The sequence below is a fragment of the Castanea sativa genome, chromosome 10 (assembly GCF_040712315.1).
Source record: "Castanea sativa cultivar Marrone di Chiusa Pesio chromosome 10, ASM4071231v1".
Taxonomy (NCBI): domain Eukaryota; kingdom Viridiplantae; phylum Streptophyta; class Magnoliopsida; order Fagales; family Fagaceae; genus Castanea; species Castanea sativa.
The window spans coordinates 14951279-14967311 of record NC_134022.1 but is presented as its reverse complement, the minus strand read 5'-3'; the positions used below and the strand labels follow the sequence as shown (position 1 = coordinate 14967311).

General features: G+C 34.9%; 1 protein-coding gene across 4 annotated transcripts in view; it reads left to right on the top strand.

The window, feature by feature from the left end:
• The first annotated feature begins 2043 nt into the window (after positions 1-2043).
• LOC142613253 (DNA-directed RNA polymerase IV subunit 1) overlaps positions 2044-16033 on the top strand; it is a 41279-nt gene continuing 27289 nt past the window's right edge. For 2 of the 4 annotated variants that reach the window (XM_075785504.1, XM_075785503.1), the window contains exons 1-6: positions 2044-2378; positions 9539-9655; positions 11569-11689; positions 11791-11915; positions 13273-13326; positions 13810-14028. In XM_075785504.1, the coding sequence (XP_075641619.1) occupies positions 9569-9655; positions 11569-11689; positions 11791-11915; positions 13273-13326; positions 13810-14028 (606 nt within the window). In that variant the 5' untranslated portion in view covers positions 2044-2378; positions 9539-9568. Of the gene's footprint in view, positions 2379-9538; positions 9656-11568; positions 11690-11790; positions 11921-13269; positions 13327-13809; positions 14029-16033 lie in introns of those variants that run through there. The other 2 variants (XM_075785507.1, XM_075785505.1) reach the window with 2 other exon arrangements.

Sequence of the window (16033 nt, the reverse complement as noted above, 5' to 3'; positions counted from 1 at the left end):
AATGGGCCCTAGAACATATGTTGGGTTGGCCTAAGAGTATTTGTTGGGCTAAAGGCTCAATCCGAGGACACTGAATGATCCGAGGATGTGAAATGTGTCAACCCACGAAGCAATACTAATAGGTGAAAAAGTGATATCTGGTCAAACATATCTCAGAGGGTGGTCCAGGGAAGAGTATGTCCTCGGCTATGTGTAGGAGAAAGGCTGATTAACTTCCACAGACAATATTTTAGAAGAGCCTATAGGTAAGGGTAAGCATGGTATATGTAGAAGACAAGAAGAAGGGCGGTGAAATATTTAAGATAAAGCTGTTACTACCGCCACCGTATTGAATGCTCTGCAACTGCTTCTTTAGCCGCATTAATGGGGAAGTGACGCCTTAGCATCAGGGTTTAGCCTTACAGCTGCCTCCAAAGACTTCAGGAGAGGTAGATGGGATAAGTATCTAAATCAGTAATCTGATCCATAGGTGGGAGATGATATAAAAAGAAGGAGGAAGACGCTCAGAATAGGAGAGGAGGACAGAGAAAGAGAACACTGTATACATCATCATCCTTGGTTGTAATATATCTTTGAAAGAAATAATACAAATCATTCTCGGCTTGTGTCCGAGGATAAATTTCTTTCATATAAATAGTTCCTTGTGTGTAGTGTGGTGATTGAGCCCATCATTTTTATTATCTAACATCACTATAACCTAGATTTCAAGCCCACTCTTTACAAATTTTCATTATATTGGGCCTTTTGGGCCTATTCCCTTTTCACTGTGGGAATATGTGCAAATTATGACCTTACATTAACCATTGTCCTAAAGGTATCCGTTAGCATTTTCCATAATTATTGGGTTAGTTCACCTATGGACACACTCAAGCCCAAATTCAATTTCACTATATATATATATATACATATATATATATATATATATATATATATATATATATATATATATATGAGTTGGGTTCAAATTACACCTGTTGTAACTTTAAACAATGTTATATCACTCAATACTTTTTAATTGAATGCAAACTTTGACAAATCCACTATTAGATTACATTATCTTCGTATATTTTCTATGCTTGCAAAATTTCAAGGTGATCAAAGATAAATTGACATGTCATCAATCAATTGTTTAAATTTAAGTTTTTGTAGTTTAAAATAATGCATAAAAGTTGAGTTTATAAATCGAATGATAAATTATATTTGATTGTCATGAAAATTAGCATGCATATTAAGAACATATAGAATATGTAATTCAATGGTTATATTTTCATTACATGAATTCAATAATAAGTTATTGGGTGGTATAACATTACTTAAAGTTACATTAGGTGTAACTTGAACCCAACCGTATATATACTTTTTTTAAAAAATTTTAGAAAGTGTCAACTTATGGTTGGATTTTAACTTTTTCACGTGGAACCATTATCGTACGTATTGAGAAAAAAAAAAAAAGGTGCACAAATCACAAAAGGATACTTAAGAAGCATATAGTAAATTAGAGCGTGTCTCTTGACTTACTCTTGATAGGTAGGTCATTCAAAACAAACCATATAAAGAGTTTGTTGGGATCCACTTATTTTGTTGAAGACTTGGAATTGAAAAACTTTTTGCTGAAAGTACTGTAAATAAAAATAAAAATTAGTTGAAATAGTATAGTGAGATACATAAATAGTACAAAAAAAGTGTAATAAGATCGTAAATAATAGCAAAAATAAACTAATAATAAAAATAAATGATTTTTTTAATTTGAAGTCGCTCGCAATACATAATAATATCTTCTAAATTTTCAGTAAATAAAATAGTTATCGAAAAGGCCACCCTCGTAATAAAAACTAAGAAGAGAAAACAATGCCCATTTACAAGTACCATTATATAGATGAGCTGACACAGACAAACCAAAACCAATTTTATCGGTCTTATGGTCTTGAACTCAATAATATTGTCTTTGTCTTTTGGTTTCAGTTGAACACAAACCGGCGGCGTTAACTCTCAAAACTTTATATTTAACCCTTTCATCTCACACTCACTCTCTCTCTTTCTCTGGGAAATTCTTTCTTATCTCACCTTACAGAAACCCGAATATATCGATATCTGTCTCTTTGCGGCTTTGCCCCCAATTTCCGGACTATTTACAACACTGTCCCAGGCTTTACTCACTTTTTGTCTTTGTGCATATCTAAAGTCTCACTCAGACCAAAACCAAAAACCCCCTACTCATAAAAAAAGCAGAGAGTATTTGGGTTTTGGTTTGGCACACACACTCTCTCTCTCTCTCCCTCTGTTCTCTGTTTTCACAAAAGTGGTCCTGCAGAGCAGAGCAGAGCAAGAGCAAGAGTAGAGAGTCTCCATTAACAAAGAGCACAGACTTCTAAAAAAAGGTATGTAAAACTTTTTCCTTTCTTTTTGTGAAGCTTTGTTCTTGAATTGTTAATTTCTTTTAATAGTTTTTCTTTGATTAATGTTGCATGTTTATTTTCTGTTTGGTAAGTATTTAGTATCTTTATTTGATATCTGAATGTGGGGTTGGGTTTTTTTTGTGTGGTGATTGTGGGGTTTTTGTTTTTTTTCCTCATCATCTTTTGGGATTTGCATGTGATAATGGTTTCTGGAATTATAAGGGATTGGAAAATTGAAGGGTATTTTTTTTTTTTTTTTGCAATGTGCATGGGGGGTTTTGTGTTCAGTGTGTTGCATGTAATGCTGAGCTTATTCATGAGGTTTTTGAAGGGTTAAAGAACTGAGCCTTGGACAATGTGAATAGAAAATTTGTGTTTACTGATCAGTTTAATTATTACTGTCGGTAAATTTGTCCTGCAAATGGGGTTTCCAGTGTGTGTTACCGGTTGTTGTTGCGGTTATGATTGGTGTTTTTGTTTGATAAGTGAACTTATGAGCCAATCTGTGCTCTTCCTGCTACATGGGTTTATGAATTAATGTGTTTGTTATAGCTAAGTGATTGACGAGTGAAAATGGTAGTTTATGTTTTATGTGGGGAGAGGGGGGGGGGGGACTTGTTTTGTTGCTTGTTGGTGATAATAGCTCGTGTGATGTTGCTAGTATCATAAGTTTGTAGACTTAATTTTACCTACATATCAGTATTTGAGAAGTAGGGGATAATGTATTTCTTTTTATTTGATCAATCGGCAAGTTACTTATAAAAAGAAAAAAATGATCAATCAGTGAGCATCATTTATGATGCGTCTTTATTGTTAATAATGGTTTGTGGTTGTCTTACTGTCGAGTAAGTTTCATTACCCTGATTTGTTTGCAAATTCGAATATATGAGTTTGACTGAACATGTGTTCAATTTCTAGATTTGGGCATGTCCACAAGTTTGATTGTCTGTCATGGCAGTACTTGTATGTTGTTCTGTTATTATCTTTACGTTTGTTGTAAGATCATATAGGGAGACGGTACTTGTATGTTGTTCTGTTATTATCTTTATGTTTGTTGTAAGATCATATAGGGGGAGACGATAAAATTAGTAAAGGACATGTAATTTAAGTCAGCTCTGTCCAGCATTACACCCTTTTGGATCATGACATCAGTACCACTTTCATTTCAAAGTGGCTGTATAACATGACATTAAGACACATGCTCATTTCCTTTAAAAAAAAAAAAAAATTAAAAGCTTTAGTAGTTGCCTTTCATGCTTGGTTTAATGAAGTGAGTATTCCTATGTTACTCTTTTTCCTATTGACCTTAGTAGTAATAGATGAGATTCCATTAATTTTGTTTTCTGAAGTGATTTATTGGTCTGTAACTTATTAGTTGATGTGGTTTTAACACATTCACACATAGAAAGGAATTTTTTTCTTCTTCTTGTTTTGTAGTACTTGTTGGTTTTAGGTTGTTGGTGCCGTAACTAATACCATATGTTAGCCCCTTTTTTTTTCTCTTCTGATATGTGAATTTCTCAAAAACTGTGTAGTTGGGTTCAATTGATAGCCTAATGGTAATGGCATCATTTGTGGTGTCCCATGTCTGTGGTTTGAATACCACCTCCCCCTCCTGCATATCTAATTATCTACCTATAAAAAATTATTTAATTATATATATATATATACACATAGTTGAAATCACTCCAATAGTGTGTAGTATAGTTTATTGAATAAATTCCTTAGCTTATATATATCACAACTAGGAGAAATTAAGGACAGTGGTTCTAGAAGCTATATCGTTTCTATTACCGTAATTGAACAAATTAAACTCGAATTGTTTTCTTTGGATATCGAAAAAACTTGGATATTTGACATCTAGGGCCTAATTAGATGCACTTTTTAAAACCTGCTTTCATTTTTTTCTTTTGTTTTTTAAAAGAAAACAGTTTGTCTAGGTGTAGGGGTGGCAATTCGTGTTCGCGTGTTGGGTTTGTGTCGTGTCAACTCATGAGTATCCGATTATATGAGTCAATATTAACCCGACATGTTTATTAAACGAATCAAGATTCTTCAACCCTAATAGGACTCATTTATTAAACGGGTCAATTGTGTTGACTTGTTTATCTAATTTTATCAAAATGAGAAGAAAAAAATTTAGTATTAACCAAATTGAATTATGAAAAACCAAAAAAATAAATATTTTTAATATAAATTTCAGAACTAACGAGTAATTGTATCAAAAATAATCATTCAAAACTAAAGAATATCTCAATATCAATATAATCAATCACAATATATCAAAGAAAATAAACCACAACTAATAAGTTTATATACTTAGGATTCGAAGGGTATATTGGTAAATTGTCATTTAATTAAACGGGTCAGATAGGTCAAATGGGTTCTATGGATTGGACACTAACCAAACCCGTTTATTAAACGAGTCAGTCATGTTAACCGAATATGATACTAACCCATTAAACCTCAACTCATAACCTGCTAATTTCATGTCGGGTTTATGGGTCGTGTCCAATTTTGCTACCCTTATATCTAGGTGTAGAGCGTTTGGTTGGGCTTTTTTTATTTTCAGTTTTTAAAACTACTCAAAAAGTGTTTGGTTGGGCGTTTTGTGTTTTCTATTTTAAAAACTACTTAAAAATTAGTTTGTAGACCAGTTTTTAGGGAATTCTAAAATGATTTGGGTGTTTTGAAAACTTTTCCCAAAACCACAATGGTGATTGCTCCTTCAAACCTATCAACCCCATTTCACTCCTTCGTCTTGGTGATTCTAGCGAAGAACAAAAGAAACAATTTCGGTGAAGAACTAGACAAAAGGCGATTTATCACCTCTGATGTCTGTTTGGACTCCACTAAGGTGTGATTCAGTGGTTTAGGTTGGTGGATCAGAGCTTTTCTCGATGGGTTTGTTGGTGATGAGTGGCTTTAAATGGTGCAACTTGTGGGCAGTATGGGCTATGGTGGCTTGGAAAGTAACGTTGGTGATCAGTGTTAGCTGTAAATGAAGGGTGGTGGTGGATTTAAGGGGATTCAGCTGATTTGAAGGGTTATACACACACACACACACACACGTATGTATCTATGTGTATACATATTTGGATAAGTAATAGAATTTTATTGTAAATGAAGAATGTTTCCCAAACCAGTTGCGCCAACCAAAGAGAAGGGATGCTACCTTGTCCTGCAACACCCAATGAATCCCAAAGATCATAAATAATTTACTCCATAAAGCATGAACCTCACAATGGATCAAAAGATGATTCATCGTTTCTCCATTGCACTGACATAAGCAACACCAATCGACTAGCAATAATCCCCTCTTGTTGAGGTTGTCAATTGTGAGAATCTTACCACATGGAGCTGACCACAAAAAGAATGACACCCCATAGGGACCTTCGCGTGCCAAATATTCTTCCATAAAAATGAGTGAGTATTAGTTCCACAGATGGCATTATAAAAAGAGCAAACATTGAAATTACCACGCCTGGTCAACTTCTGCAACTTATAATCCCCCACCCCTCTAGGCAATATTGTATAAATATGATCTAAGAATGAGCACACTGCCTACATCTCCCAATCATGAATATCCCAATGAAAACACAAAATACAACTTCTTAATGTCCCCTGTGATGGGGGGTCTAACACATCAGAGGCTAAAGCACCCTTATCTGCTGAGCAATCAAATAGATCAAGGTATATATCCTTTATAGGAAGATGGTCACTCCAAGGATCATACCAAAACCGTATTTGATTGCACTCCCCAAGCACAAAAACCACACATGGGAAAAAATTATCCTAACCTGCTCTAATGCTCTGCCACAACCCACACCCATGCGTACCTCTACTGACCCTTGTACACCATGCCCCTCTATCCTCACCATATTTGGCTACAATGACCTGTTGCCACAAATGAGTGGCTTCATACGAAGACTGCCATAAAATTTTTCCAAGTAATGCTTGATCAAAGCTCCTTATCCTTGTAATCCCAAACCACCAAACTCAATGGGAGAGCATACCTTTTCCCTTGTCACCAATGGGTAGTTGAATTTATCCTCCGAAGCTCCCCACAAGAAGTTCCTTAGAAATTTTTTCGAATCTATCAACCTCAAAAATAGTAAATAAAGATAGATAATATGTTGGTAGGCTTGATAATTTACTCTTTAAAAGAGTAAGTTGGCCTCCCATAGACAAGTATAACCTCTTCCAGCCAGCTAATTTTCACTCCATCTTCTCTAATATAGGGTTCAATATAGACTTTGCCTTGTAATGAGCCGCCAATGGCATCCCCAAGTAGGTCATTGGCAAGCTCTCTACTTTGCAGCATAAAATCTCAGTTAATGCATCCAAGTTGCCCACCTCTTCTACGGGGACTATTTCAGTCTTGCCCACATTAATTTTCAATCCCGTAATAGCTTCAAAACAAAGTAACACCATTCTAATGTACAACAATTGCTCCCTAGATGCATTGCAGAATAAAATTGTGTAATCAGCAAAAAGACGTGAGACGCTCAGCCCTGCAGGTGCTTTCACACCTGCTCAAAATTCTTGAATAAAACCTTCCTCCTCAGTTTTCTTGAGTATTCTACTCAGTACCTCCATAACCGATGAAAAAGGAGAGGTGATAAGGGGTCTCCTTGCCTTGGGCCATGGGAACTACTGAAGAATTTGGCTGGAGACCCATTTACTAAATCTGAAAATTTAACAATAGAGATACAAGCTTTCGTCCATTGTCTCTATCTCTTCCCAAATCCCATCCTCTCCATCAAGGAAAACAAAGATTTCCAATTCGTGCGGTCATAAGCCTTTTCTATGTCAAGCTTGCACAACACACTTGGAATACAACTCTTCACTATACTGTCATTGGCAATTAGAACTGAATTCAGAATCTGCCGGTCTCCTACAAATACATTCTTGGAAGTAGAGACTAATTTATCTAGAACAAGGCTGTTATGTAATTTGGGTGGTAATGGGCTTTTGCGAGTTAGCAGTGGCGGATTTTGTGGTTGGTGGAGTTTGGGGATTTGATGATGATGCAACCTTGTTGGATTTGGTTTTATGAGTGAGGTTTGGTTGTAGCTTGTGAGTATTTGTGTTGCAACTTTTAGTATGGAAGCTGAGCTTTCTTTTAATTATAGACTAAATTTACAGTTTAAAGTGCACTGATTCATGTCCAAAGGAAAAGAAATGGAGGTATAAGAAGATAGAGAGGGTTCGTAAGCTTGATTGTATAAAATGGCATCTTTCCAGGAAAATGTTGCATAAATTACTATACTTTCCCGCCAGTAGAGATTAGAGGTATAAGATTTGGGGGCAATTGAGAATAGTCTGTTTTCATGTTGATGAGTGAGGAGACTAGTTGGTGTGCATTTGACTGGTAGTTCAGGTCTCTTAGGTAGATTCCAATCTTATTATCACTCGTGTTTTGCATCTGGGGATAAGAAGTCAGTTTGTGCTCGGTCTCACCTGAATGTTTCACGCAAAGAATATGATGGTTTTGTTATTTGGTGGTATGAATTGGTGTCAAACAATTGGTTCAAGGATCCTATGATCAGTCCTAAGTGTGTGTGTGTGGTTTTTTTTTGTTTTTTGTTTTATCCACCACCAATGGCACTTGTGCTTTTGTTGTTGGCAGCATTGGAGTGGAAGATTGAGGGGAGTGGGGACTGTTCCGGCCATGGCATCCTGCCATCAAGGCTTGCCCATGGCTTCTCCACCGGTCAAAGGGGTTGGTCAAACAGAGAACTTAGCTTAAAAAATATGATTTTTGTTTTTATGGCTTTCTAAAAATGTTTTTTGAGATGCATCTTTGTAAAGATTTTTCTTACTTTGAGAACAACTCAAGCAATTTTTTGTTTCAACTCAAGAACAGTTTTTTAAAAGTTTTTGAGAACACTTATAAAAAACTCAAACCAATCAGGTCCTTAATATATTGTTGGTAACTGCTTGCTAGTGTCACCCTTTCACCCTTTTAGTGCCTTTGGTGGAATGGTGAATAATAAACCTATAGGTATCTTAAAAGCTAATTTTCCTCCACGTGATACAAGAAAATCTTTGCCCATTATCTTGCCTTTCCTCTTAAAATGTTATATAATTCTTTGGAAGATGTATGGTTGGAACGAAATCATCGCTCCTTTGAAGACACTGAGAAGATGTTGGAAGAGTTAAAAGTTCTATGCCAGCATAGTCTTTTTAATTGATCTCAGTGCTGGGGTTTTACGGATTGTTCCTCTCTTTCAGAGTTTATGTTTTCTCTAAGAATAGCCTCTTGATTTCAGAAACTGAAGATGTTTACCTATGGAAAAAAATTCTTTGGAAGATTAAAACTAAACTTTGAGATAGATTTTTAGGAGGTATATGTAACTTATTTTTTCAGTTTCTATATCATGGTCACACTAACAGAAGATCTTTGGCGATATGGTTTAACATTTTCTTGCTGAGGGAGACCTAAGCAATGTGATTCCAATAAATGGTGAAGAGGACCTTAATTAGAAAACCGCAAAGGTTCTTATGAACAAAAATTTAATAATCTTTGCAATTTTTGAAATGGGTTTACATCTTACACATTTGTCTAATTTATTTATTTATTTTTTGATTAATATGTTTAGAAGGTTTACTGTATGTTTACTAACAAGTGTGTTTTCTTCTTCCCCCCTAAACCTTTTTGGCTGTAAAGTTACTGAAGTAGTGGTATGAGCTTTTGAGAGACGTGAAATTAGGCCTATAGTGCTACATACAAGAGACTACCAACTATGATAGCAAACATCTTTAGGCAACCAGATCTGACAGGTTTTGGTTGAAAGTTGGCTTTTAGATATTTATAAAAAGATCTCAGAAGTTATTGCATGACTCCTTTTGATTTCCAATTGAATTCTTAGCATTTTCTTGAGTCGTCTAAGATTAATTGATCAGTGGTTTAATTTACTATGGGTGTGTACTTGGGCATGCTATGCAAGTAAACATTGTTGGTTAAGGAGAGGCATTGTGGCTGTTTCTTGTTATGCCTTCCATATTTTACTCTTAGCAGGCTTTCTAAACAGATCAAGTTTTATTCATATTGTTTTGCTACTATCTTAATTTCTGTACATGGTTAATTTTTACGGTTGTTTGATCTTCCTTGTTCTAATGCTTTTGGTTTGCTATAGGTTGCTTTATTTGTTTCCATACCAAGCCCCATGGACAATGACTTGTATGAAGAGCAACAAGTCCCATCTGGTCTTCTCACTGGCATTAGTTTTAACATTTCAACTCAGACAGATACAGTAAGCACTTCTTCATGATTAATGCTATGTTGGTTGTTGATTTTCTGAGAACTAGGAAATATCCATTCGCATTTCTGTTTTTTGGGTTGATCCTTTGGTATACTAATATGTTCATTTTTATTTTTAATGAATTTACTACTCATACATATAATATAAAGAATACTCGTTCATTCTTTGTAGTCTGCGGATTGGATGCATCACTCATTCAAGTGAATTGAATGCCTTGCAAATTAGTAGCTGTCGGCACTAAAAAAAATAAAAATGGTGACTTATCTCCATTTTCATATGTTAGTGGGTTGGGTTAATTAATCAACCTGCCCAGCTCACATTTACCAGGAGAACAATTGGATATAGGATAAATCTGAGGAATCAAAGATGACTAAGGTTCAGATTTTAGTGAATTTATTAACTTGATGTCGCTTCATATAATTTTGATAGAACACGCAAATATATGTTTACTTAGGTGTATTTGGTTGGAATGAAATAAATGGACATTTTAGCTTGCTGGAGATTGTGGCCACATTCTTGTTATTAATTTTCTTTTAATATGTAAACTGGAAAAAAAAAAAGCTTGCTGGAAATTGGGTCCACATCAACATGTGCTTTTGATCACATAGCCTTTTTAATAGTCTCATGACCTATTTACTCACTAACATATGGTCACATGACCTGTTTGTGTGATGTGATTAAAAAGAAAACTTGGATAGTGGTGCAGACACTAGATGCACGCCACCAATTACATGATTGGACGATAGAGGCCCTCTACCCATTGGGCTTGATTTCGATTGGTTTATTAGACCTTATTGATTACGAGTTGAATTATTCTTGTAATTGATTAGAAATTTTTTTCTTGATATGATATGGATCCATAGTTGACCCCAGATTTTTTGGAACTAAGGCTTTGTTGTTGTTGTTGATATGATGCAACTCAGTAAGTTTTACTTAAAGGCTCCAAAACACATTATTGAGTACCTTGATTTTGATGAATAAAATCTTGTGAGAGTTTCCATGTCTTGGTGGTGATTCCATACAATCTCTAGGTGGGGAGGTCAATGTACTTTAGACTTTGATTGAAAGGATGGAAAAGTGGGGGATAGAAAATGTCGGAAGCATTGATGTGATGACAAGTGCCTTCCACCCAAAGTGGTATGTCGTGAGTTTGAGTCCATGAAGCAACCTCTCCAAAAAAAATTGGGGGTTAAGGCTGCTTACCCTATCGCCCTTATCATACCCTGCAGAAGTGGGAACTCTGTGCATTGGGTACAAGTATTTATTAATAAGTATGGGGAAAGAAATGATTTTTGTTTGGCCTCACATGTTTGGTCGAAGGGATAGAGAAGTAGAAGAGTGAAGCATGAAAAAGGAATATAACTTTCATTTGTTTGGTTGGGAGGAATTTTTTTATTGATAAATAATGAATTTTATTCTATCTAAAAAAGATCACCCAAGTAAACAAACGGGAACAATTCAATCAATCATGCAAGTTACAATAATCAATCAATTCAGAAACAGAACATGGTGATAAAGAACCCACAACTGACATCCAATCCAATATGGTTTTAAAGAAAGACAGCTTAAGATAAGGCAAATTTCTTTTAGAATCCCCAAAGCTTTGGTCATTCCGCTCTTGCCTAATATACCATAATCTTCAATCCTTGTTTGCTATTATTTCATATTAAATGTCATTTATCAATTCCTCCTTTGGCTGTTCTTTTCATAATGTGAGTTTCTTGATATGAAAATGATGCTTTTAACAAAGTATTTGTCCTATTAGCACATGGCATTGAATGATTGAAATAACTGATCATTCCTTTGGTTTATCTTTTAGGGGTTAATTAGATGATGGTTTTAAACTACTAAGAAGTGTTTTTCCAAATCAAATGAAACGTTTTAACATTGTGATACTGTAACAGGAGAAGATGTCTGGTCTAGCAATTAATTCAGTCAGTGAGGTCACTGATCCTATGTTGGGACTTCCAAATCCATCCTGTCAATGCTCGACATGTGGTGCCAAAGATTTAAAACACTGTGAAGGTGTAATGGGCATGTGATGCCAAAATTATGCCACGTAACTCCTTTTCCTTGACCTTTTACTCGAACTTGTACTAAACTATTGCTTCTATTGTCTTTTCAAGGTCATTTTGGGCATATTAAATTCCCATGCACTATACTCCACCCTTATTTTCTATCGGAAGTTGCAAAGATTTTGAATGAAATTTGTCCAGGATGTAAATCTATCAGGCGAGAACTATGGGTCAAGGTCAGGTACCTCACTCCTTGTGCTGAACAGTAGAACTGTTGTTTTGTTGTCTAAGTAAAAAATAAGTATGCTGTGTATTGCAGCTTACTGCTTGATTCATTTATATGATAAAGCTATGAATTACATTTGCTATCATGAAGTTTTTTTCCTCTTTATTTATTATTTATCCTGAACTCATTTCTCAAATATGCTTGGTTTTTTATTTATTATTATTATTATCATTTTTTTGTAAGACTAGTTTTTAATTTTAGTTGCTAAAAATAGCTGTATCAACAAACCTATTGGGCAGCAGAATTGGCTAGGGACCATGTCTCATGAAATGGAGGTTCTAAGTTCAAATCTCCCCCTTCCCCCCTTCCCCTTGGGGGATGTTATATGGTGTATCCGATACATGATATCCTTTTTCCTCTCCTTAGGGCTAAAACTCTTTATTTTATTTTTAATAAATGAAAAGCAGCATCAGCATTGACGTCAACATGAGAGCATCTTGTACAGATCTTTTGGGTTAAAACTGGTTTTGACTTTTTGTAAAAACTGCATCTCCCTTTTCTACTATTGTAATGAATTGAATCATTTTTCTGATAGGGAATCCCTTTCTGTTTATTATGAAAAAAGAAAAAGGGTACAACCTAAGCACAGGAACGGGTATGGACCATATGGTATGATATGATATTTTATATGAAAATACTGCAATTCTTGAAAAAGTAGGATATGATATGGGGAATGCATATATTAATTAATATTATTTATATTTATATTTTTAATACATTGTTAAGCATATATCAATTTAAGAACAATAATGGATAATAAAGTGAATCTAGTAGGTGCCAACTAGTTAAGCTATAAGTCTCTTAGTGACAAACATGTAGAGGTATCCTAAAAATATTGGGTACAAATACATATCAGATACGGATACTTGAGCAAAAATGAAGTATCCGTGCTTCCTAGAGTACTGCTCAATTATGTTAGAAATATCCAAAAGGCCCCTTAACAAATTATGATCTAAAAAATTCAAATGGTTAGGATAATCGAATAGAGTGGAAAAGATTTAGCCTCCATCACTTTCAACCACACAAGTGATTTATGAAGATAATATAGCTCAAATACTATAGCTTATTGAGCGTGAGCTCATTAAAAATATTCCAAAATTATACATCATTTTAACCGTATAAAATTCTTTTACTTTGTACTGATCTATTGTGGATGATAAATTTCTTTTATACAAGCTATCAATTACACATAAGCCACTTTTTTATGGATTGTACTGTGGAATAGATTAATTAGCTTGATGGATGTTTCCTAGTTGTTTGCTTCTTGTTGATGGTGTTTTATGCTTGCCTAATCGTGCATGTAGCAGGGTGGAGATTTGGTGTCTAGCCATAATCGGCCTAAGGGCTGCAAATATTGTATTGTAAGTTTGTTATGCTCTTATTATCTTCTTTCTCTGGGAAAATTACATATTAAACCCTATAATTTCGGGGGTGTAACAAGTTAAACCCCAAAGTCTGAAAAAGTGGCAACTTAAACTTTATATATATATATATATATATATATATATATATATATATATATTTTTTTTTTTTTTGTTGAGAAACACACACACACACACACACACATATATAAACTTTATATTTTCAAAAGTAAAAAAACCATGAGATTTCAAAAAGTAACAAATTAAACCGTTGGTCCATATTAAATTCCAAACACAATGTTATTCCACTTAAATGGGTGAGATTTAATTTGTTACTTTTTGACAATTCAGGGTTTTATGTGTTACTTTTAAAACTATAGGGTTAAATTTGTTACGGCCCTAAATTATTGGGTTTAAAATGTAATGTCCCTCTTTCTTTTTGCGCCTCTGTGATTTTAAAATCATGACTTCTGTAATATATAGGGACATTCAATAGAATGGTATCCAACAGTGAAATTTAAAGTTTCCTCTAAGGAACTCTTTAGGAGAAGTGCAATTATAGCGGAGGTAAATGAAAAGTTGCTAAAGCAGAAGAAAAGATTAAGGAGTTTGCCTGCTGATTTTTGGGATTTTATTCCAAAAGATGAACAGCAAGAAGAAAGTTGTTTGAAACCAAATAGAAGGGTTCTATCACATGCTCAGGTAACATTGCCTTCCTATACAAATGTTTCAAATGTGCATCCTGTTTAGTCATTTGTATTAATGTAAATATGTATGCTTATTTGTTATTTCAAACTAGCATTTCCTGAATAGTTTTTTTTTTTTTTTTGCTTGTCAATTCAATAATTACAATGGGGGAGGGGTATTTGAATCCTGGATGTCTTTGTTGGAAACACCTGGAGGTGCTAGTTGTGCTACAAGGTTCTTGGCAGCATTTCCTGAATGGTTATATTTGGAAACCATGGTCATTTCTTGATCATTTATCAAACTATGAAACTCTCATATACTTGCATAAACAGACAGATACACACGAGCACATGTTTCTCTGGATGTGCATGTAACTTCCAGACAATTTTTTGTTCTCTTTTTCTCTTTCCCTGCTTCTCTATGGACACGAGAGTCTATTATCTCCGGATTTGCTTCTCACCTAAAACAATTCAAGGGAAGGCTGTTTATTTTCCAAGTGATCCTCTGCTTTCTTATGATACATCCATAATCAATCTTGGATCTCCTGCAATTCATAACAGAAGCCCATTCATACAATTATTTTTGCATATCATTCAATGCTCTAGCTCAAATTGCACCTCAAAATTAACTAGGTGTAGCTGTAACATACTAATAGAAAAAAGAAAGGTGTAAGCTGACGGATGTCCTTAGGGCAACGGTTAATAATCCATTTGAAGAAAAATTTTATGGGAAAAGAAAAATAGCAATTAATGTTTTGACAGTTTTTTTTATTTCCTATAAAAGTGGTGTAAAAACTTTCCTAAAATAAATTGTTAACCATTGCCCCAAGGGCACCCGTTAGCATGACCCAAAAAGAAAAAAAAGAAGAATATTAAGAATAAGTTTAACTAATCCCCGTGTCATCCAATTAGTCTGTGCTAGTTTAGGTTATGTTAGTAATAGTATGTCTAAAAATAGTACTCTGTGGCCACTGAGTTGCAGTTTTCTCTAGATTCATCCATATTTACTCATCCAACTCTTTAGAGGTGGAATCTACCCAATGATTTAATATCTTTCTTCCTTTTATTTTTTGATAGGTAAAAATAATATTATTGGAAAGAGACTACGTCGTGAGAATAATATCTACATATGAATTGACTCTATGAAGGAGTGAATAGAGAACTAATGAAGGATGCTTGTATTTGAGAAGACTTGCACTCCACATCTTCAAAAATATGCTGATTTCATTCACTCCATTTAGTCCACATCAAACATAAAAGGGATAAGATTTCATATATCCGAAGTTGGTCCACGACCTCGCCACCCACATAATAAATCAAGAACGTTTTCCTGTAAAACCCACTGAACCCCAAACATCCTAAAAATAAAGCTCCATAACTCGAAAGCCATGTTACAATGAATCAAGAGGTGATCCACAGTCTCCTTGCTACAATGGCACATACAACACCAACTCACCATTGAAAAGAATATCTTGATGAGATTCTCAGTGGTGTGATTCTTCCTCCGAGCTGCTGTCCACACAAAGAAAGAAACTCTTTGAGGGGCCTTGGGTCTCCATATGGCCTTCCAAGAAAAAGCATAGGGACTGAGCCTCGCAATTTCTCATAAAAAGATCGCATAGTGAACTCCCTATTTCTTTTTAACTTCCATATCATCCTATCATTCCCCTCCCCAAGGGGAGTATGAGAGTCTAACTAATGGAAAAATGAAGCCACCTCATCAATCTCTCAATTGTTAAAATTTCTTATGAATTCCACACGCCAATTGCTACTCCCCCCCTCTACCTGTCTCTCCAATGATGATTCCACAGAAGCATTCTTATCCACGACAATTTCAAATAGTATAGGAAACATCGGTTTTAAAGGCAGGTCCCCACATCAAATACCATGCCAAAATTGAATTCAACTACCAGAACCCACAACAAATAGAATGCACTGTAAGAAATGATCCCCCTTCATTCTAATGCTCCTCCAGAACCAACAGCCATGAGTGCATCAAACTGGTTTCGATAACCATCCAC